The 22737-nt window shown below is 45.7% G+C and overlaps 1 protein-coding gene across 1 annotated transcript; it reads left to right on the top strand.

The window, feature by feature from the left end:
• Positions 1-15: 15 nt before the first annotated feature.
• On the top strand, positions 16-18624 carry kcnj14 (potassium inwardly rectifying channel subfamily J member 14). Its single transcript, XM_038994933.1, has 3 exons — positions 16-1214; positions 14431-14748; positions 15107-18624. Exons 1-3 carry the CDS (start codon positions 177-179, stop codon positions 15338-15340), a joined length of 1590 nt encoding a protein of 529 aa, XP_038850861.1. The 5' UTR covers positions 16-176; the 3' UTR covers positions 15341-18624.
• The last annotated feature ends 4113 nt before the right edge of the window (positions 18625-22737 follow it).

Here is a 22737-nt window from a genome sequence, read left to right as displayed (position 1 = left end):
CCTCATGGATCTACCTTTACCACATCAGATGGATTACTTTTCACCATAGAAACAGTGGAACTGGAAAGAAGAACAGAACACCAGGTTCTTATCAATACCTAGGTGGTCATAAACTCACAAAGCACATAGGAGTTGAGACTACAGCTTCATCAGCGTAAGACATTGTATTTAGCACCATGGGAGCGGCGCGTGTTAAGCGACGTTTCAGTGCGGTGGTTGACGGGCTGGTAGACGAGGAGGAAGTCATTAAGCTGGCTCTGAGTGTTGCTGACACGGCCAGGGTGGGGGGGAGCACGGGAGGCTCAGGGAGCCCCACCAGCCCCTCTCCCACACACAACCGAAATGGCAAAGCACTCTCCCTGCAGGGCAACGGCAGCAATGCACGGAGGCCCAGCGGAGCCCTGGAGGCAGGAGGAGGGGAAGGATCGATGAAAGGAGGAGGGCGCTCAGGACTGAGGGGCGGGAGGGGCGGAAGTCTGGGGAGAAGGGGAGAAGGCTGTTCGTCCTCGGACCGAGATTCAACACTGTCGTCCCCTTCCTCCTCAAGCCGCCGGCCCACCCGGCGCTCTAGCCGCCGGCCCCGCCACCGCTTTGTGGGCAAGGACGGGCGCTGCAACGTCACCTTCGTCAACATGAGCGAGAGGGGCCAGCGTTACCTCAGCGACCTCTTCACCACCTGCGTGGACATCCGCTGGCGTTGGATGCTAGTCATCTTCTGCCTCTCCTTCCTCCTCTCCTGGCTGCTCTTTGGCTTCGTCTTCTGGCTCATTGCCGCCGCGCACGGGGACTTCGCCATCCGCCTCAACCCCAGCTCGGGTGCCTCTTCCGGGGGAGGAGATGAGTCCGGGGCAGGGGCGGTGGTGGAAGTGGAGGAAGCGTGTTTCGTTCAGGTGAACAGCTTTATGGCGGCCTTCCTGTTCTCCCTGGAGACGCAGACGTCTATCGGTTACGGCTTCCGCAGCGTGACTGAGTCCTGCCCCCTGGCGGTGATGGCGGTCGTCTTGCAGTGCATTGTGGGCTGCATCATTGACGCCTTCATCATCGGAGCGGTCATGGCGAAGATCGCTAAGCCCAAGAAGCGTAACGAGACGCTGTTGTTCTCTGACACGGCAGTGGTGGCGCTGAGAGACGGGAAACTCTGCATGATGTGGAGGGTGGGGAACCTACGCAAGAGCCACCTGGTAGAGGCACACGTACGTGCACAGCTATTGAAGGTAAGAAAGGAGAGAAGAAGAAGATTGGTTGAGGGATAAAAGAAGGGAGCAAAGAGACGTAAGGGGCTGTAACCAGTAGAAGAGACAGGACACATCAGTAACTGTAAAGAGACTGAAGGGGTTGTAAACAGTAGAAGAGGCAGGACACATCAGTAACTGTAAAGAGACTGAAGGGGCTGTAAACAGTAGAAGAGGCAGGACACATCAGTAACTGTAAAGAGACGTAAGGGGCTGTAACCAGTAGAAGAGGCAGGACACATCAGTAACTGTAAAGATACTGAAGGGGCTGTAACCAGTAGAAGAGGCAGGACACATCAGTAACTGTAAAGAGACTGAAGGGGCTGTAAACAGTAGAAGAGGCAGGACACATCAGTAACTGTAAAGAGACTGAAGGGGCTGTAAACAGTAGAAGAGGCAGGACACATCAGTAACTGTAAAGAGACTGAAGGGGCTGTAAACAGTAGAAGAGGCAGGACACATCAGTAACTGTAAAGATACTGAAGGGGCTGTAAACAGTAGAAGAGGCAGGACACATCAGTAACTGTAAAGAGACTGAAGGGGCTGTAACCAGTAGAAGAGGCAGGACACATCAGTAACTGTAAAGAGACTGAAGGGGCTGTAAACAGTAGAAGAGACAGGACACATCAGTAACTGTAAAGAGACTGAAGGGGCTGTAAACAGTAGAAGAGGCAGGACACATCAGTAACTGTAAAGAGACTGAAGGGGCTGTAAACAGTAGACGAGGCAGGACACATCAGTAACTGTAAAGAGACTGAAGGGGTTGTAACCAGTAGAAGAGACAGGACACATCAGTAACTGTAAAGAGACTGAAGGGGTTGTAAACAGTAGAAGAGACAGGACACATCAGTAACTGTAAAGAGACTGAAGGGGCTGTAAACAGTAGAAGAGGCAGGACACATCAGTAACTGTAAAGAGACTGAAGGGGCTGTAAACAGTAGAAGAGGTAGGACACATCAGTAACTGTAAAGAGACGTAAGGGGCTGTAACCAGTAGAAGAGACAGGACACATCAGTAACTGTAAAGAGACTGAAGGGGCTGTAAACAGTAGAAGAGACAGGACACATCAGTAACTGTAAAGAGACTTAAGGGGCTGTAAACAGTAGAAGAGACAGGACACATCAGTAACTGTAAAGAGACTGAAGGGGCTGTAAACAGTAGAAGAGACAGGACACATCAGTAACTGTAAAGAGACTGAAGGGGCTGTAAACAGTAGAAGAGGCAGGACACATCAGTAACTGTAAAGAGACTGAAGGGGCTGTAAACAGTAGAAGAGGCAGGACACATCAGTAACTGTAAAGAGACTTAAGGGGCTGTAAACAGTAGAAGAGGCAGGACACATCAGTAACTGTAAAGAGACTGAAGGGGCTGTAAACAGTAGAAGAGGCAGGACACATCAGTAACTGTAAAGAGACTGAAGGGGCTGTAAACAGTAGAAGAGACAGGACACATCAGTAACTGTAAAGAGACTGAAGGGGTTGTAAACAGTAGAAGAGACAGGACACATCAGTAACTGTAAAGAGACTGAAGGGGCTGTAACCAGTAGAAGAGGCAGGACACATCAGTAACTGTAAAGAGACTGAAGGGGTTGTAAACAGTAGAAGAGGCAGGACACATCAGTAACTGTAAAGAGACTGAAGGGGTTGTAAACAGTAGAAGAGACAGGACACATCAGTAACTGTAAAGAGACTGAAGGGGCTGTAAACAGTAGAAGAGGCAGGACACATCAGTAACTGTAAAGAGACTGAAGGGGCTGTAAACAGTAGAAGAGGCAGGACACATCAGTAACTGTAAAGAGACTGAAGGGGCTGTAAACAGTAGACGAGGCAGGACACATCAGTAACTGTAAAGAGACTGAAGGGGCTGTAACCAGTAGAAGAGGCAGGACACATCAGTAACTGTAAAGAGACTGAAGGGGCTGTAAACAGTAGAAGAGGTAGGACACATCAGTAACTGTAAAGAGACTGAAGGGGCTGTAAACAGTAGACGAGGCAGGACACATCAGTAACTGTAAAGAGACTGAAGGGGCTGTAACCAGTAGAAGAGGCAGGACACATCAGTAACTGTAAAGAGACGTAAGGGGCTGTAAACAGTAGACGAGGCAGGACACATCAGTAACTGTAAAGAGACTGAAGGGGCTGTAAACAGTAGACGAGGCAGGACACATCAGTAACTGTAAAGAGACTTAAGGGGCTGTAACCAGTAGAAGAGGCAGGACACATCAGTAACTGTAAAGAGACTGAAGGGGCTGTAAACAGTAGACGAGGCAGGACACATCAGTAACTGTAAAGAGACTGAAGGGGCTGTAAACAGTAGACGAGGCAGGACACATCAGTAACTGTAAAGAGACTGAAGGGGCTGTAAACAGTAGACGAGGCAGGACACATCAGTAACTGTAAAGAGACTGAAGGGGCTGTAAACAGTAGACGAGGCAGGACACATCAGTAACTGTAAAGAGACTGAAGGGGCTGTAACCAGTAGAAGAGGCAGGACACATCAGTAACTGTAAAGAGACGTAGGGGGCTGTAAACAGTAGACGAGGCAGGACACATCAGTAACTGTAAAGAGACTGAAGGGGCTGTAAACAGTAGACGAGGCAGGACACATCAGTAACTGTAAAGAGACTTAAGGGGCTGTAACCAGTAGAAGAGGCAGGACACATCAGTAACTGTAAAGAGACTGAAGGGGCTGTAAACAGTAGACGAGGCAGGACACATCAGTAACTGTAAAGAGACTGAAGGGGCTGTAAACAGTAGACGAGGCAGGACACATCAGTAACTGTAAAGAGACTGAAGGGGCTGTAAACAGTAGAAGAGGCAGGACACATCAGTAACTGTAAAGAGACTGAAGGGGCTGTAAACAGTAGAAGAGGCAGGACACATCAGTAACTGTAAAGAGACTGAAGGGGTTGTAAACAGTAGAAGAGGCAGGACACATCAGTAACTGTAAAGAGACTGAAGGGGCTGTAACCAGTAGAAGAGGCAGGACACATCAGTAACTGTAAAGAGACTGAAGGGGCTGTAAACAGTAGACGAGGCAGGACACATCAGTAACTGTAAAGAGACTGAAGGGGTTGTAAACAGTAGACGAGGCAGGACACATCAGTAACTGTAAAGAGACTGAAGGGGTTGTAAACAGTAGACGAGGCAGGACACATCAGTAACTGTAAAGAGACTGAAGGGGTTGTAAACAGTAGAAGAGGCAGGACACATCAGTAACTGTAAAGAGACTGAAGGGGCTGTAAACAGTAGACGAGGCAGGACACATCAGTAACTGTAAAGAGACTGAAGGGGCTGTAACCAGTAGAAGAGGCAGGACACATCAGTAACTGTAAAGAGACGTAAGGGGCTGTAAACAGTAGACGAGGCAGGACACATCAGTAACTGTAAAGAGACTGAAGGGGCTGTAAACAGTAGACGAGGCAGGACACATCAGTAACTGTAAAGAGACTTAAGGGGCTGTAACCAGTAGAAGAGGCAGGACACATCAGTAACTGTAAAGAGACTGAAGGGGCTGTAAACAGTAGACGAGGCAGGACACATCAGTAACTGTAAAGAGACTGAAGGGGCTGTAAACAGTAGACGAGGCAGGACACATCAGTAACTGTAAAGAGACTGAAGGGGCTGTAAACAGTAGACGAGGCAGGACACATCAGTAACTGTAAAGAGACTGAAGGGGCTGTAACCAGTAGAAGAGGCAGGACACATCAGTAACTGTAAAGAGACGTAAGGGGCTGTAAACAGTAGATGAGGCAGGACACATCAGTAACTGTAAAGAGACTGAAGGGGCTGTAAACAGTAGACGAGGCAGGACACATCAGTAACTGTAAAGAGACTGAAGGGGCTGTAAACAGTAGAAGAGGCAGGACACATCAGTAACTGTAAAGAGACTGAAGGGGCTGTAAACAGTAGACGAGGCAGGACACATCAGTAACTGTAAAGAGACTGAAGGGGCTGTAAACAGTAGACGAGGCAGGACACATCAGTAACTGTAAAGAGACTGAAGGGGCTGTAAACAGTAGACGAGGCAGGACACATCAGTAACTGTAAAGAGACTGAAGGGGCTGTAAACAGTAGACGAGGCAGGACACATCAGTAACTGTAAAGAGACTGAAGGGGCTGTAACCAGTAGAAGAGGCAGGACACATCAGTAACTGTAAAGAGACGTAAGGGGCTGTAAACAGTAGACGAGGCAGGACACATCAGTAACTGTAAAGAGACTGAAGGGGCTGTAAACAGTAGACGAGGCAGGACACATCAGTAACTGTAAAGAGACTTAAGGGGCTGTAACCAGTAGAAGAGGCAGGACACATCAGTAACTGTAAAGAGACTGAAGGGGCTGTAAACAGTAGACGAGGCAGGACACATCAGTAACTGTAAAGAGACTGAAGGGGCTGTAAACAGTAGACGAGGCAGGACACATCAGTAACTGTAAAGAGACTGAAGGGGCTGTAAACAGTAGAAGAGGCAGGACACATCAGTAACTGTAAAGAGACTGAAGGGGCTGTAAACAGTAGACGAGGCAGGACACATCAGTAACTGTAAAGAGACTGAAGGGGTTGTAAACAGTAGAAGAGGCAGGACACATCAGTAACTGTAAAGAGACGCAAGGGGCTGTAAACAGTAGAAGAGGCAGGACACATCAGTAACTGTAAAGAGACTGAAGGGGCTGTAAACAGTAGACGAGGCAGGACACATCAGTAACTGTAAAGAGACTGAAGGGGTTGTAAACAGTAGACGAGGCAGGACACATCAGTAACTGTAAAGAGACTGAAGGGGTTGTAAACAGTAGACGAGGCAGGACACATCAGTAACTGTAAAGAGACTGAAGGGGTTGTAAACAGTAGAAGAGGCAGGACACATCAGTAACTGTAAAGAGACTGAAGGGGCTGTAAACAGTAGAAGAGGCAGGACACATCAGTAACTGTAAAGAGACTGAAGGGGCTGTAAACAGTAGAAGAGGCAGGACACATCAGTAACTGTAAAGAGACTGAAGGGGCTGTAAACAGTAGAAGAGGCAGGACACATCAGTAACTGTAAAGAGACTGAAGGGGCTGTAACCAGTAGACGAGGCAGGACACATCAGTAACTGTAAAGAGACGTAAGGGGCTGTAAACAGTAGAAGAGGCAGGACACATCAGTAACTGTAAAGAGACTGAAGGGGCTGTAACCAGTAGAAGAGGCAGGACACATCAGTAACTGTAAAGAGACTGAAGGGGCTGTAACCAGTAGAAGAGGCAGGACACATCAGTAACTGTAAAGAGACGTAAGGGGCTGTAAACAGTAGAAGAGGCAGGACACATCAGTAACTGTAAAGAGACTGAAGGGGCTGTAACCAGTAGAAGAGGCAGGACACATCAGTAACTGTAAAGAGACTGAAGGGGCTGTAAACAGTAGAAGAGGCAGGACACATCAGTAACTGTAAAGAGACTGAAGGGGCTGTAACCAGTAGAAGAGGCAGGACACATCAGTAACTGTAAAGAGACTGAAGGGGCTGTAACCAGTAGAAGAGGCAGGACACATCAGTAACTGTAAAGAGACTGAAGGGGCTGTAAACAGTAGAAGAGGCAGGACACATCAGTAACTGTAAAGAGACTGAAGGGGCTGTAAACAGTAGAAGAGGCAGGACACATCAGTAACTGTAAAGAGACTGAAGGGGCTGTAAACAGTAGAAGAGGCAGGACACATCAGTAACTGTAAAGAGACTGAAGGGGTTGTAAACAGTAGACGAGGCAGGACACATCAGTAACTGTAAAGAGACTGAAGGGGCTGTAAACAGTAGAAGAGGCAGGACACATCAGTAACTGTAAAGAGACTGAAGGGGCTGTAACCAGTAGAAGAGGCAGGACACATCAGTAACTGTAAAGAGACTGAAGGGGCTGTAACCAGTAGAAGAGGCAGGACACATCAGTAACTGTAAAGAGACTGAAGGGGCTGTAACCAGTAGAAGAGGCAGGACACATCAGTAACTGTAAAGAGACTGAAGGGGCTGTAACCAGTAGACGAGGCAGGACACATCAGTAACTGTAAAGAGACTGAAGGGGCTGTAAACAGTAGAGGAGGCAGGACACATCAGTAACTGTAAAGAGACTGAAGGGGCTGTAAACAGTAGAAGAGGCAGGACACATCAGTAACTGTAAAGAGACTGAAGGGGCTGTAACCAGTAGACGAGGCAGGACACATCATTAACTGTAAAGAGACTGAAGGGGCTGTAAACAGTAGAAGAGGCAGGACACATCAGTAACTGTAAAGAGACTGAAGGGGCTGTAACCAGTAGACGAGGCAGGACACATCAGTAACTGTAAAGAGACTGAAGGGGCTGTAAACAGTAGAAGAGGCAGGACACATCAGTAACTGTAAAGAGACTGAAGGGGCTGTAAACAGTAGACGAGGCAGGACACATCAGTAACTGTAAAGAGACTGAAGGGGCTGTAACCAGTAGAAGAGGCAGGACACATCAGTAACTGTAAAGAGACGTAAGGGGCTGTAAACAGTAGACGAGGCAGGACACATCAGTAACTGTAAAGAGACTGAAGGGGCTGTAAACAGTAGACGAGGCAGGACACATCAGTAACTGTAAAGAGACTGAAGGGGCTGTAAACAGTAGACTAGGCAGGACACATCAGTAACTGTAAAGAGACTGAAGGGGCTGTAAACAGTAGACGAGGCAGGACACATCAGTAACTGTAAAGAGACTGAAGGGGCTGTAAACAGTAGACGAGGCAGGACACATCAGTAACTGTAAAGAGACTGAAGGGGCTGTAAACAGTAGACGAGGCAGGACACATCAGTAACTGTAAAGAGACTGAAGGGGCTGTAAACAGTAGACGAGGCAGGACACATCAGTAACTGTAAAGAGACTGAAGGGGCTGTAAACAGTAGACGAGGCAGGACACATCAGTAACTGTAAAGAGACTGAAGGGGCTGTAAACAGTAGACGAGGCAGGGACACATCAGTAACTGTAAAGAGACTTAAGGGGCTGTAACCAGTAGAAGAGGCAGGACACATCAGTAACTGTAAAGAGACTGAAGGGGCTGTAAACAGTAGACGAGGCAGGACACATCAGTAACTGTAAAGAGACTGAAGGGGCTGTAAACAGTAGACGAGGCAGGACACATCAGTAACTGTAAAGAGACTGAAGGGGCTGTAAACAGTAGAAGAGGCAGGACACATCAGTAACTGTAAAGAGACTGAAGGGGCTGTAAACAGTAGACGAGGCAGGACACATCAGTAACTGTAAAGAGACTGAAGGGGCTGTAACCAGTAGAAGAGGCAGGACACATCAGTAACTGTAAAGAGACTGAAGGGGCTGTAAACAGTAGAAGAGGCAGGACACATCAGTAACTGTAAAGAGACTGAAGGGGCTGTAAACAGTAGAAGAGGCAGGACACATCAGTAACTGTAAAGAGACTGAAGGGGCTGTAAACAGTAGACGAGGCAGGACACATCAGTAACTGTAAAGAGACTGAAGGGGTTGTAAACAGTAGACGAGGCAGGACACATCAGTAACTGTAAAGAGACTGAAGGGGCTGTAACCAGTAGAAGAGGCAGGACACATCAGTAACTGTAAAGAGACTGAAGGGGCTGTAACCAGTAGAAGAGGCAGGACACATCAGTAACTGTAAAGAGACTGAAGGGGCTGTAACCAGTAGAAGAGGCAGGACACATCAGTAACTGTAAAGATACTGAAGGGGCTGTAACCAGTAGACGAGGCAGGACACATCAGTAACTGTAAAGAGACTGAAGGGGCTGTAAACAGTAGACGAGGCAGGACACATCAGTAACTGTAAAGAGACTGAAGGGGCTGTAAACAGTAGAAGAGGCAGGACACATCAGTAACTGTAAAGAGACTGAAGGGGCTGTAAACAGTAGAAGAGGCAGGACACATCAGTAACTGTAAAGAGACGTAAGGGGCTGTAAACAGTAGAAGAGGCAGGACACATCAGTAACTGTAAAGAGACTGAAGGGGCTGTAACCAGTAGACGAGGCAGGACACATCAGTAACTGTAAAGAGACTGAAGGGGCTGTAAACAGTAGACGAGGCAGGACACATCAGTAACTGTAAAGAGACTGAAGGGGCTGTAAACAGTAGAAGAGGCAGGACACATCAGTAACTGTAAAGAGACTGAAGGGGCTGTAACCAGTAGAAGAGGCAGGACACATCAGTAACTGTAAAGAGACTGAAGGGGCTGTAAACAGTAGAAGAGGCAGGACACATCAGTAACTGTAAAGAGACTGAAGGGGCTGTAAACAGTAGACGAGGCAGGACACATCAGTAACTGTAAAGAGACTGAAGGGGCTGTAAACAGTAGAAGAGGCAGGACACATCAGTAACTGTAAAGAGACTGAAGGGGCTGTAAACAGTAGAAGAGGCAGGACACATCAGTAACTGTAAAGAGACTGAAGGGGCTGTAAACAGTAGAAGAGGCAGGACACATCAGTAACTGTAAAGAGACTGAAGGGTCTGTAAACAGTAGACGAGGCAGGACACATCAGTAACTGTAAAGAGACTGAAGGGGCTGTAAACAGTAGAAGAGGCAGGACACATCAGTAACTGTAAAGAGACTGAAGGGGCTGTAAACAGTAGAAGAGGCAGGACACATCAGTAACTGTAAAGAGACTGAAGGGGCTGTAAACAGTAGACGAGGCAGGACACATCAGTAACTGTAAAGAGACTGAAGGGGCTGTAAACAGTAGAAGAGACAGGACACATCAGTAACTGTAAAGAGACTGAAGGGGCTGTAACCAGTAGAAGAGGCATGACACATCAGTAACTGTAAAGAGACTGAAGGGGCTGTAAACAGTAGAAGAGGCAGGACACATCAGTAACTGTAAAGAGACGTAAGGGGCTGTAAACAGTAGAAGAGGCAGGACACATCAGTAACTGTAAAGAGACTGAAGGGGCTGTAAACAGTAGAAGAGGCAGGACACGTCAGTAACTGTAAAGAGACTTAAGGGGCTGTAAACAGTAGAAGAGGCAGGACACATCAGTAACTGTAAAGAGACGTAAGGGGCTGTAAACAGTAGAAGAGGCAGGACACATCAGTAACTGTAAAGAGACTGAAGGGGCTGTAAACAGTAGAAGAGGCAGGACACATCAGTAACTGTAAAGAGACTGAAGGGGCTGTAAACAGTAGATGAGGCAGGACACATCAGTAACTGTAAAGAGACTGAAGGGGCTGTAAACAGTAGAAGAGGCAGGACACATCAGTAACTGTAAAGAGACTGAAGGGGCTGTAAACAGTAGAAGAGGCAGGACACATCAGTAACTGTAAAGAGACTGAAGGGGCTGTAAACAGTAGAAGAGGCAGGACACATCAGTAACTGTAAAGAGACTGAAGGGGCTGTAAACAGTAGACGAGGCAGGACACATCAGTAACTGTAAAGAGACTTAAGGGGCTGTAAACAGTAGAAGAGGCAGGACACATCAGTAACTGTAAAGAGACTGAAGGGGCTGTAAACAGTAGAAGAGGCAGGACACATCAGTAACTGTAAAGAGACTGAAGGGGCTGTAACCAGTAGAAGAGGCAGGACACATCAGTAACTGTAAAGAGACTGAAGGGGCTGTAAACAGTAGAAGAGGCAGGACACATCAGTAACTGTAAAGAGACTGAAGGGGCTGTAACCAGTAGAAGAGGCAGGACACATCAGTAACTGTAAAGAGACTGAAGGGGCTGTAAACAGTAGAAGAGGCAGGACACATCAGTAACTGTAAAGAGACTGAAGGGGCTGTAAACAGTAGAAGAGGCAGGACACATCAGTAACTGTAAAGAGACGTAAGGGGCTGTAAACAGTAGAAGAGGCAGGACACATCAGTAACTGTAAAGAGACTGAAGGGGCTGTAACCAGTAGACGAGGCAGGACACATCAGTAACTGTAAAGAGACTGAAGGGGCTGTAAACAGTAGACGAGGCAGGACACATCAGTAACTGTAAAGAGACTGAAGGGGCTGTAAACAGTAGAAGAGGCAGGACACATCAGTAACTGTAAAGAGACTGAAGGGGCTGTAACCAGTAGACGAGGCAGGACACATCAGTAACTGTAAAGAGACTGAAGGGGCTGTAAACAGTAGAAGAGGCAGGACACATCAGTAACTGTAAAGAGACTGAAGGGGCTGTAAACAGTAGACGAGGCAGGACACATCAGTAACTGTAAAGAGACTGAAGGGGCTGTAAACAGTAGAAGAGGCAGGACACATCAGTAACTGTAAAGAGACTGAAGGGGCTGTAAACAGTAGAAGAGGCAGGACACATCAGTAACTGTAAAGAGACTGAAGGGGCTGTAAACAGTAGAAGAGGCAGGACACATCAGTAACTGTAAAGAGACTGAAGGGGCTGTAAACAGTAGACGAGGCAGGACACATCAGTAACTGTAAAGAGACTGAAGGGGCTGTAAACAGTAGAAGAGGCAGGACACATCAGTAACTGTAAAGAGACTGAAGGGGCTGTAAACAGTAGAAGAGGCAGGACACATCAGTAACTGTAAAGAGACTGAAGGGGCTGTAAACAGTAGACGAGGCAGGACACATCAGTAACTGTAAAGAGACTGAAGGGGCTGTAAACAGTAGAAGAGGCAGGACACATCAGTAACTGTAAAGAGACTGAAGGGGCTGTAAACAGTAGAAGAGGCAGGACACATCAGTAACTGTAAAGAGACTGAAGGGGCTGTAAACAGTAGAAGAGGCAGGACACATCAGTAACTGTAAAGAGACGTAAGGGGCTGTAAACAGTAGAAGAGGCAGGACACATCAGTAACTGTAAAGAGACTGAAGGGGCTGTAAACAGTAGAAGAGGCAGGACACATCAGTAACTGTAAAGAGACTTAAGGGGCTGTAAACAGTAGAAGAGGCAGGACACATCAGTAACTGTAAAGAGACTGAAGGGGCTGTAAACAGTAGAAGAGGCAGGACACATCAGTAACTGTAAAGAGACTGAAGGGGCTGTAAACAGTAGAAGAGGCAGGACACATCAGTAACTGTAAAGAGACTGAAGGGGCTGTAGTAACTGTAAAGAGACTGAAGGGGCTGTAAACAGTAGAAGAGGCAGGACACATCAGTAACTGTAAAGAGACTGAAGGGGCTGTAAACAGTAGAAGAGGCAGGACACATCAGTAACTGTAAAGAGACTGAAGGGGCTGTAAACAGTAGAAGAGGCAGGACACATCAGTAACTGTAAAGAGACTGAAGGGGCTGTAAACAGTAGAAGAGGCAGGACACATCAGTAACTGTAAAGAGACTGAAGGGGCTGTAACCAGTAGAAGAGGCAGGACACATCAGTAACTGTAAAGAGACTGAAGGGGCTGTAAACAGTAGAAGAGGCAGGACACATCAGTAACTGTAAAGAGACTGAAGGGGCTGTAACCAGTAGAAGAGGCAGGACACATCAGTAACTGTAAAGAGACTGAAGGGGCTGTAACCAGTAGAAGAGGCAGGACACATCAGTAACTGTAAAGAGACTGAAGGGGCTGTAACAGTAGAAGAGGCAGGACACATCAGTAACTGTAAAGAGACTGAAGGGGCTGTAAACCAGTAGACGAGGCAGGACACATCAGTAACTGTAAAGAGACTGAAGGGGCTGTAAACAGTAGAAGAGGCAGGACACATCAGTAACTGTAAAGAGACTGAAGGGGCTGTAACCAGTAGACGAGGCAGGACACATCAGTAACTGTAAAGAGACTGAAGGGGCTGTAACCAGTAGACGAGGCAGGACACATCAGTAACTGTAAAGAGACTGAAGGGGCTGTAAACAGTAGAAGAGGCAGGACACATCAGTAACTGTAAAGAGACTGAAGGGGCTGTAACCAGTAGACGAGGCAGGACACATCAGTAACTGTAAAGAGACTGAAGGGGCTGTAAACAGTAGAAGAGGCAGGACACATCAGTAACTGTAAAGAGACTGAAGGGGCTGTAACCAGTAGACGAGGCAGGACACATCAGTAACTGTAAAGAGACTGAAGGGGCTGTAAACAGTAGAAGAGGCAGGACACATCAGTAACTGTAAAGAGACTGAAGGGGCTGTAACCAGTAGACGAGGCAGGACACATCAGTAACTGTAAAGAGACTGAAGGGGTTGTAAACAGTAGAAGAGGCAGGACACATCAGTAACTGTAAAGAGACTGAAGGGGCTGTAACCAGTAGAAGAGGCAGGACACATCAGTACTGTATTAACAATGGTAGAGAGAGAGAGAGAGAGAGAGAGAGAGAGAGAGAGAGAGAGAGAGAGAGAGAGAGAGAGAGAGAGAGAGAGAGAGAGAGAGAGAGAGAGAGAGAGAGAGAGAGAGAGAGAGAGAGAGAGAGAGAGAGAGAGAGAGAGAGAGAGAGAGAGAGAGAGAGAGAGAGAGAGAGAGAGAGAGAGAGAGAGAGAGAGAGAGAGAGAGAGAGAGAGAGAGAGAGAGAGAGAGATGGAAAGTGATGGGGAGCAGTAGAGAGGGAGATTGATATTGGTGAGGCCATCTGGACTGTACTCTGATGTCTGTGGTTAATGAGAGCTTGTTTTATTCTCCCTCAGGGGTTTAGAAGATTTACCAAGGGATTCATTTCCCCAGGATTCTTTAACTCAAAACCTGTGTGTGTGTGTGTGTGTGTGTGTGTGTGTGTGTGTGTGTGTGTGTGTGTGTGTGTGTGTGTGTGTGTGTGTGTGTGTGTGTGTGTGTGTGTGTGTGTGTGTGTACTGTATATAGATAATACTCTTTTCTGGCCATCTGTTAGCAATTTTGGTGAAAGTTTGCGAGGTGGTGTGTGTTCTGACGTATTGTCTGCCGGTCTGTATCTATTGTGTTTCATGTGGCCCTTACCTACCACTGCGTTCATTGTCCTGTGGGTTGTAACGCTCTAGAGCAGGGAGGTGAAGAGAGGGACATTTAGATCTTCTTTAAAGCTTGATCATGTCAAAGTTCAGACGGGGCAGCTTTGATAAGTTTTAGGGGATCATGGCAGCATTGTATTTCTCAGTGCTGAGGCTGGGGATTGACTCAGGAAAAAGGTTGGGTAGTAAGCCTAGGCCTGCGGAGTATGGCTGCAGACTGGTGCAGCCAAGAAATATAGGCAGGCGAGCGCTTTCTGTGGAACATAACACTTAAGGCTTTGGATTGAACTATACACAATGTTCCTGTAAACAATGTAAAAACTAAACACTTAATCACTAACCTCATACCCTCTGTTCTTCCCTTTCTCTACCCCTGTTCTTCCCCCCTCCCCCAGCCGAGGGTGACCCCAGAGGGAGAGTTCCTCCCGCTGGACAACGAGGACATCAACGTGGGATTCGACACGGGAACCGACCGCATCTTCCTGGTTTCCCCGGTAACCATCGTCCACGAGATCAACGATGAGTCGCCGTTTTTCGAGATGGACCGTCGGACGCTGGAGGGCGACTCGGAGCTGGAGGTGGTGGTCATTCTGGAGGGTATGGTGGAGGCCACAGCCATGACCACACAGTGTCGCAGCTCCTACCTCGCCTCCGAGATCCTCTGGGGTCACCGCTTCGAACCTGTGCTCTTCCAGAGGAAGAACTGTTACCAGGTAAGAGGTGGAGAGGGACTATAGAAACAGAAGAGGAAAGAGTTTCTGCTCCGCTAGCTTCGTTGTTACGTTTTCCCTTTTCTCTACATTTTAGCCATTCAGCAGACACTCTTATCCAGAGTGACCCCTCTCTTTTTCTTATCCAGAGTGACCCCTCTCTTTTTCTTATCCAGAGTGACCCCTCTCTTTTTCTTATCCAGAGTGACCCCTCTCTTTTTCTTATCCAGAGTGACCCCTCTCTTTTTCTTATCCAGTGACCCCTCTCTTTTTCTTATCCAGAGTGACCCCTCTCTTTTTCTTATCCAGTGACCCCTCTCTTTTTCTTATCCAGAGTGACCCCTCTCTTTTTCTTATCCAGGTGGACTACTCGTTCTTCCACCGGACCTATGAGATTCCCAGCACACCCTCTTGCAGCGCTAAAGAGTTGGCCGAGCAGAAGTACATCCAGGGCTCACGCTCCTCATTCTGCTACGAGAACGAAGTAGCCCTGCAGCTCGTCTCCCCTGACAATGACCCTGAGGGCAACCCTGGCGGCTGCCCCTCCCCCCTGACCCACCGATCCTCCCTCTCACAACCCACCCACACTAACTAGGGAGGCGACAGGCAGAGGGGACAGGAAGTGACCTGGGATCCACAGGAAGTCAGGGACAGACAGAGGCAGAAAGAGAGACAGGCTTCATAGTGAAAGAGACCAAAGTAGAGAAAGGTAAGTACACGATTTAGGGAAAAGGACAACATTGAGAGACTGAAGTTGAGAGAGGTATAGAAAGAGAAACAGAAGACACGACAAAGATGCCGAGAGACAAACGGAGAGAGAGAGATACTGTATACTGTCAAACAGAGAGAGAAAAGGACATACAGATAGGACAGAAAAGGAAAGAGAGGGATAGAAAGAGAGAAAGAGAGAGAGAACTGTCATTGAAAGGGGTAGATGGGCTGCTGCTACTCTGACTGTGTTGGCTGATTTGGACATAGCGATCTTTCAGAATCATTATGAACCCGTCTGTCTCAGACCCGTCCCGTCAACCAACCGCTACATTCACCACTGGCTCCAGCACCTAACTGACCACACATACAACAATGACCCCTATTGGCTTCAGTCTGTAACTGCAGCTCCTGTTCAGTTACAACTCACACTGGACACATGGGAGTAAGGTGAAGCTACCCCCTAGACACTGAGCTATGACCAGTTTAGTGTTTCTGCCCCCTAATGGTGAAGGTTAGGTTTTCGAGAGGCTAAGCTGATCCTAGATCTGTGCCTACGGGTAACTTCTACCCCAAACCTGTGGATGTTGAATACTGTCTGACAGAATGAGGTAAAACGGTGTATATCTACACATTGAGGGATGTTTGTTGAATGACAAGGCATTATTGATATGTTTTGGATTCTGGTCATTTGTGTTCTGTCAAGGTTTGAGCAGGTCTGTTGTGTTAGACTGATATGTAACAAAATGGATACAGAGAAACAGCTGAAAATAAGCAGCGGTTTTAAGCTGTTTCTTTGACTTGTACTGTATGTTGTTATTCTGTATTTATAATGCAAGACTATTATATATTTACTATATTTAATCCAACATGTTGCATGTTCAACTGGGTGCAGTGTCAGCACAAAACCATATGAGTGCATAGTCTGGTAACATGTTATTTAAAGGTCTACTTCTAAACGTATGATTCATTGTTTAATATGGTTAACTATGGTTAAAAAACAAAGGTGTATAAGTACTATGTAAGCAGAACTTTGATTAAAATGTTACCTTATGTTATTTTTAAATTCTACAGTACCCAGCTGAAGGGACAATCTTGTGTTAATGTTTACCTCTGTCTTGAATATGAGATTCTGTCACCTGAGATTCTGTGTTCCTCAAACATTTAACTTTGTTTGATTTTCCTCAGTATTTTCTTTATTTAGTTAATTTGCTGAATACTGTATATTTGGTAGAATTTTAAGGGGGAAATGGGGGATGTTAAAGGTAGACTCAGATGCAGAATGACGTAGATGACATATGACGTAGATGCAGAAAGTAAACAGCATAGAGGGGCAATTTCCACAACAACTAAGAGCGTTGAAGTGTGAGGCTCAACTTCTCCTCTGTTTAAATAAATAGTGAGGGTATTCCATACTGGTAAAACATGAGCCTATCACAATAATGAAAACAAAATGTTGCCGAGGCTGAGATGAATAGCTGACACCAAGACGCGCGCGGACAGCAGTGGACGCATAAATTCTGGCCTAATGACAATCACCAAAATGTCATTACACTTTGCGGTGTTTTGTGTAAAAGATGTCTCTTTCCATTTACCACTGTTTGGAGGCTGGAGATATGTTGAGAGTGGATGAACGTGTAAAGGAGCCCTTTGAAGTGAATGTTTGACAAACATCATGGCTGGTGGTTTATGCCACAGTAGAAGGTAATACATTTTAAAAGTTAAATAACAAATCTTTAGTACTAGGCCCACAGAGATCCTAATGAATTAATAGAGATTCTATATGTAATGAATGAATAGGGATTCTATATGGAATTCTGTGATCATGTGAACATAGGAGGTCCCTATGTGGGAAGAAATGACATCTACTTTCACCCGTGTGTGTGACTGTGATAGTGAATTCTTGCATCTCGCTCATCTCAATAACTGCAGTGCTGCTCGTGGCAACGTCATTTAGCTGAGTTTACCTTTAAGGTGACATTGTTGGAAGTGTACAGGCCTAGGCAGAGCACCCTAAGCTGGGACTGTAAATGGACCGTAAACCTGTTGGACTGTCATGACCACTGGAAGCATGTACTGAGGACCTGAAATGTACAACTGTCACTTCACTGCAGTACATTTACGTAAGGAAAACCTCCCGGACCCCTCCCCTACGCCTTCCTGTTCTAACTGTAAACTGGGAGGGCTCACAACTGCACTGACAAACCACCTGAGGAGGAATTGAATTTCTGTGACATTCTGTTCTCTGAGAGAGGTTCTGTTCAAAGAATTAGAATGGATGATTAATCCTGAATTCTATGGTTCTGCTTTGGTCTGTCTCACACTATGTGGGAGACTAATGCATTGGGTGGTGCATTCATAAAGAAGTCTATGGTGTTATTCTATAACTAGCACGTCATTTGCAATGTTCAAATGAGATGTTTTTATTGCCTGTCTATTTTGTTGATTCGTGTAACTCTTCTGAAAGTGATGGTTTCTGAAATATGTATACTGATGTTATTGAGAGATGAAGAGTTCTAACTTCTATGCTGTTACTACCACAATTTTTAGTCACACTTTACATTAAGTTAAACTGCCATGTGTGGTATTACATAATAACTAAGTCATTATTTCAAATAGAATCTATTCAGTTTCCTTTTGCAGTATTACAATTCAAAATCATTGGGTTATGCACCTTACCAGCAGTTACCATGCACAATATATCATGAATCTACATGATATAACTTCATGTAAAGTGTTGACCAATTGTCTTGACCACAAGATGATACAACAGAGCTGTATTGTTCTACCTACTACAAGGACGGCAACTCTGAAACTTTTACTTGCATCTTTGCACAGAAGTAAGTTGACACTAAGGATGAACTCAAAGGCAAATATCACATACGTACATACAAAGCACTGTAAAAGCACACAAACGGCTATTGAAATGGCATTTTAAGACGTCACATACTGTATATAGAAAGCAGCACTTCACACACACTGACCTTTTGAACAGGAAACATGGATATTTCACCTTTTAAAGCAAATTCCATGATATGATTTACAACCATATTGATCGGTTATAGTTGGTGTTATTGACATTTATTCAACTTCCGTGTCTTTCCTTATTTTCCTATGTCTCCATGGCTACCAAGTTCTATTTATAGGTGAATGGCCGGTCCCGTCTGCTCCACTTCCTGTGGGGGGGGGGGGGGGGGGGGGTACCTTGAACCCTGACCAGCAGGACTCTGACCTCTGACCTCTGTGTTAGCCTTTTTCTTTTTTTTATGCATCCCACACAACAACAACATAGCCAGATGGATTACTTGATGACTTCCTGGTTGGTTGCTTTATTAGATTCCAGAATAAAATTCTGATATTGCAGGTCAAGGTATGTTGGGATGTAGGTTAGTGGAATCGGGTTGTTACTAGCTGTGCTCTATTATTTGTTTCTACAGATACCACTGTATACGTTCCCATCCTTCTCTGTTGTATCACAAAAAAGAATAATTTCACTACTGTTTGTGGCAGAAAGCACTTCCATGTGAAAAAGAATGGCACTATAGAGCAAATAAAACACATTGATTGATATGAGTCAATTATGGTTTATTTTGTACTTAAGATTCTCTCATTGCCAAATAAAAGTCTAATTCATTTTTTGCTAAATGGAAAGGTGTAGTTGGTCACAACATAGGCCTGAATATCTGTAAAAGACTGCCGCCATTACAATACAGTTAATTACTGTGTCTTTACTGAGCAAGGTGTGCAGACTTGTAAACTCCATAGAATATGTTATCACATGTTTATTACCTAAAAATACATTTAAAAAAAATCATAATGCAACAGAAATGATCTATTTTTAGAAGAATACCTAGTCCTATACAATCAGAATAATTGATGAGCAATGACTGGTGCACCGGTTTCGTCTTTAAATGGCAAAACCCTTTGAGCAGTACTATAGCATGCTGTAGCTGCGGTCGCCAGCCAGACATCAACACAGGATTCTTAAGACTCGGAGACCGTAACTGTTAGTAGGAATCTGGGGCGGTCACCTCTTTTAGTAGCCCGGCTTTTCCAATAGACAGTCCTTATGCACAGGTCTAAGATCAGCTTAGTACTTTCTCCAAACCTAGCATTAACCATTAAATTAAACCCAAAACCGACCTTAGATCAAGTCTAGGGACTATTCCGTCCCTCTCCGAGTGACAGACAAGGGATGCTGTCATCAACAAAGAGCGTGCAAATCTCCCTTCCCCACCGCGAGAATACTGCATGGGCACCTGCTACTTTACTCCAATTGGGCATTCCACACGTCCGTCAGACTGATGGGACTGCCCAATATTTTGTCTGATTGGTTAGGATTTGTGGCAATTGGGATCTCTCAAGATCCCATTTGTTGTCGCTTGTATCTGTGCCAGTGAAGGGGCTGGACGGGATCGTCTCATTCAATGGGCGGGGATTCACAGCAGTTGTAGATTTTCATTCGAAGACTCTATTTATAAAGCGGGACTTAAATTTAAGTTATTTTTTATTGGTGTATAGACAGGAAGTGATTGTGCTGCTCTGAAGCCGGCGCTTTGCCCTCACCCTTCTGTCTGTCTGTTTTATGATCACTAGAATGTGTGTGTGCGGCTTCGACTGAGAGAGTGGTTTAATGATAAAAGCCGCATTTGCGGTACCCACCTCTCACCTCATATAAGTCAGGAAAAACGGAGAAACCGCCTTATTTCGTTCCTCCTCGAGCCCTAGACTTATCCACGTCTCGGAGAACATTGTGAAGGTGAGATATTTAGTTACCAATAGCCAACTCTAATTCAGTCGTAGATAGTCTAATATCCTGCACGGCGACGCATCATATTTCATTGGTGTTGGCTACTTGCTAACCTTGCTAGGTTAGTCTAAATGCGGGTGGCATAACGCCGAAATCACACCCAATAGGGGACCTTCCAGCGGCGTGCTGCCTGGCCCTCCGGTTAGCATGCAGGCTCACGAATGGTACAAAACGATCACATAGCAAACCGAAGATATTGTAAGCTGTTAGACAAGAGAATGCAAGCAGTTGTAAATATGTTGCTTTATTAATTAAGGGTTTATTATAAGTATATTATTATTACGCTATTATGTCTTCTTATCCGTAAGATATTCGTATTATTAACCTATTATTATTAATATTATTAATATTATTGTTAGGTTATTATTTAACCCACATTAGTGACTGACCACCCCAAAGCTAACTATAAGGCTAAATTCCATGCGCTCTCTATAATGTTGTCCATTGAGTCTATCACTATGCTATATGCTATAACGAATCCTCTAATCATTATTCATACCTCATGCTCGAGGTGTGGTTGGCGTTTGGCTTCATGGCTTTTGTCGGGTGGTATGGTGTTGCAGGTAGTAGAATGGGAATCTTTCGTATAGCTCCGGTTAGCGGACGCACTAATATTTTGGACGGGGAGCCTGCTAGTGTGTCTGTCTGTCAGTGACAGTTTCAGGCGGTGGTTGAGTCACAATGTCACCGCTGCCTCAACACTCGGCTTTTTTCCTCAAATTTAAGCGTAAAGAAAAGGCGTTACCATGCCCCCCCCCCACCCACCCCCCCCCACTCACACACACACAACCACACACACATTCCTCCCGCACCCCCGCATTGACCTCCACACAAACCCCGCAAGTATTGTCTTTAATACTGCACGGGTGGTGTGTTGCGGAGTGGGCTTAGTTTAGTTTTGCTATGGAAAAAATAAATGGTCTTATTAGGTTTTAGACACCTGGCTGAGTGAGCTACAGTAGCCTGGTCAGTCAGTGATGGACTGACCAAAGACAGCCTTGTTCAGATGTGCTATAAGCTTTTGTTATAATGATAAATACAGACAGACATGTATAAACAGATGATAAGGAATGCCTCAGGATATCTGATGACTATTTCTGGCCATCCTTCATCTTCCTTCTCTCATCAGTAATGAAGCTGCGCTCTGTCTCTCTGTTTGGAGTGACTCACCAACACTAATCTGCTGTGTGTACACAGTATGACAGACAGGAGTAGGTGCCAGTGCAGGTGTAGACCTACTCAGGCCAGAGACAGAGGGACAGACACAGACAGAAAGACATGGGAGGAATCAGAGCGGTCTGGGTGGAGGACATTCCTCAAGAGTAGACACCTTATCTGTGATGACAGACAGCAACTGTTTTGGGTCGGGTTGACACTCAGACTCACTTTATGTACTGTATGCAGAGGGGTTCGGCTTCAGTCCAAATGATGAGTAGTCATTTATTGGGGTAGACAATATCAGTGTCCTTTAGGAGCCAATAAAGATATAAACAAACAGTCTATAGATGATTGACACCCTCAGACCAATCACTAAATCAATCCATACTAGTTTTCAGAGAGAAATGGCCTATATGGCAGACTCAGCTGAAGTTGAGACGTGTTTTAACACTACCTATGAGGTATACTCTCTTTCCTTCAGTCTGTCAGACTAGTAGTTACTTTGTAATAGATGTGTAACAGTAGTAGTAATTCAACTATAGTAAAAAAATAAATACTTGAATTCAGCAGTGAATTTAGATTGAAGGTAAGCAGATCGAAGCATTATTCATCTCGTGTTTTGTGTCAGTGCAGATTGAGCTTTCTGCAGTAGTAACCATTTGATTGCAGGGAGATCGAGAGTGACTCCACTACGCAATGGCTACTAACACACACAGCACTTCCCTTACAATCACACCCATCATGGAGGATTTGATTGTTAAAGCCAGGGATTGGAGGTACATGTTGATATAGAGCTGTCTTTGTCCCACAGTGTTTGACTACTAGAAGTGGTTGACTCGTGACTCCAGCAGAGTGCACTGGACTGTAAAGGTCCTCTGTGTCTCTGTGTGACCTAATCTTAGTACTGTTGCTATGATAATACAGTAATATCAGCCAACTGGAGTAGACCTCCCCTCCTCACTCTCCCTCTCTCTGCCTCTCTCTCTCCTCCCCCTCTCCCTTTCTCTCTCTAAGGTCTGACTGTCATGTCACTTTACTGAGTCAGTTGATGTATCCCTCTGCTCCCTTCCCCCTCCATCCCTCCATCCATCTCTCTCTCTTCCACCCTGACTGTCTCCTTGATTTGCTCTGTCTTTCAATTATGCCATCTCTGACTATCGGGACTGTATCTGGGCTGTGTGGTCCTACTGCTCTCATTTTCTGTGTGTGTGTGTGTGTGCATTATGTGTGTGCGTGCGTGCGTGTGTGTGTGTGTGTGTGTGTGTGTGTGTGTGTGTGTGTGTGTGTGTGTGTGTGTGTGTGTGTGTGTGTGTGTG

The sequence above is a fragment of the Salvelinus namaycush genome, chromosome 5 (genome assembly GCF_016432855.1).
Source record: "Salvelinus namaycush isolate Seneca chromosome 5, SaNama_1.0, whole genome shotgun sequence".
NCBI lineage: Eukaryota > Metazoa > Chordata > Actinopteri > Salmoniformes > Salmonidae > Salvelinus > Salvelinus namaycush.
The sequence above is the reverse complement of the archived record's forward strand: the minus strand, read 5'-3'. Positions and strand labels throughout refer to the sequence as shown.

What these genes read in the sequence shown, in the direction of transcription:
- kcnj14 (XM_038994933.1), top strand. Translation starts at nt 177, where the DNA reads ATGGGAGCGGCGCGTGTTAAGCGACGTTTCAGTGCGGTGGTTGACGGG. An exon ending in TACGTGCACAGCTATTGAAG is followed by an intron (nt 1,215 to 14,430) that starts GTAAGAAAGGAG and finishes CCCCTCCCCCAG; the next exon opens with CCGAGGGTGACCCCAGAGGG. An exon ending in AGAGGAAGAACTGTTACCAG is followed by an intron (nt 14,749 to 15,106) that starts GTAAGAGGTGGA and finishes TTTCTTATCCAG; the next exon opens with GTGGACTACTCGTTCTTCCA.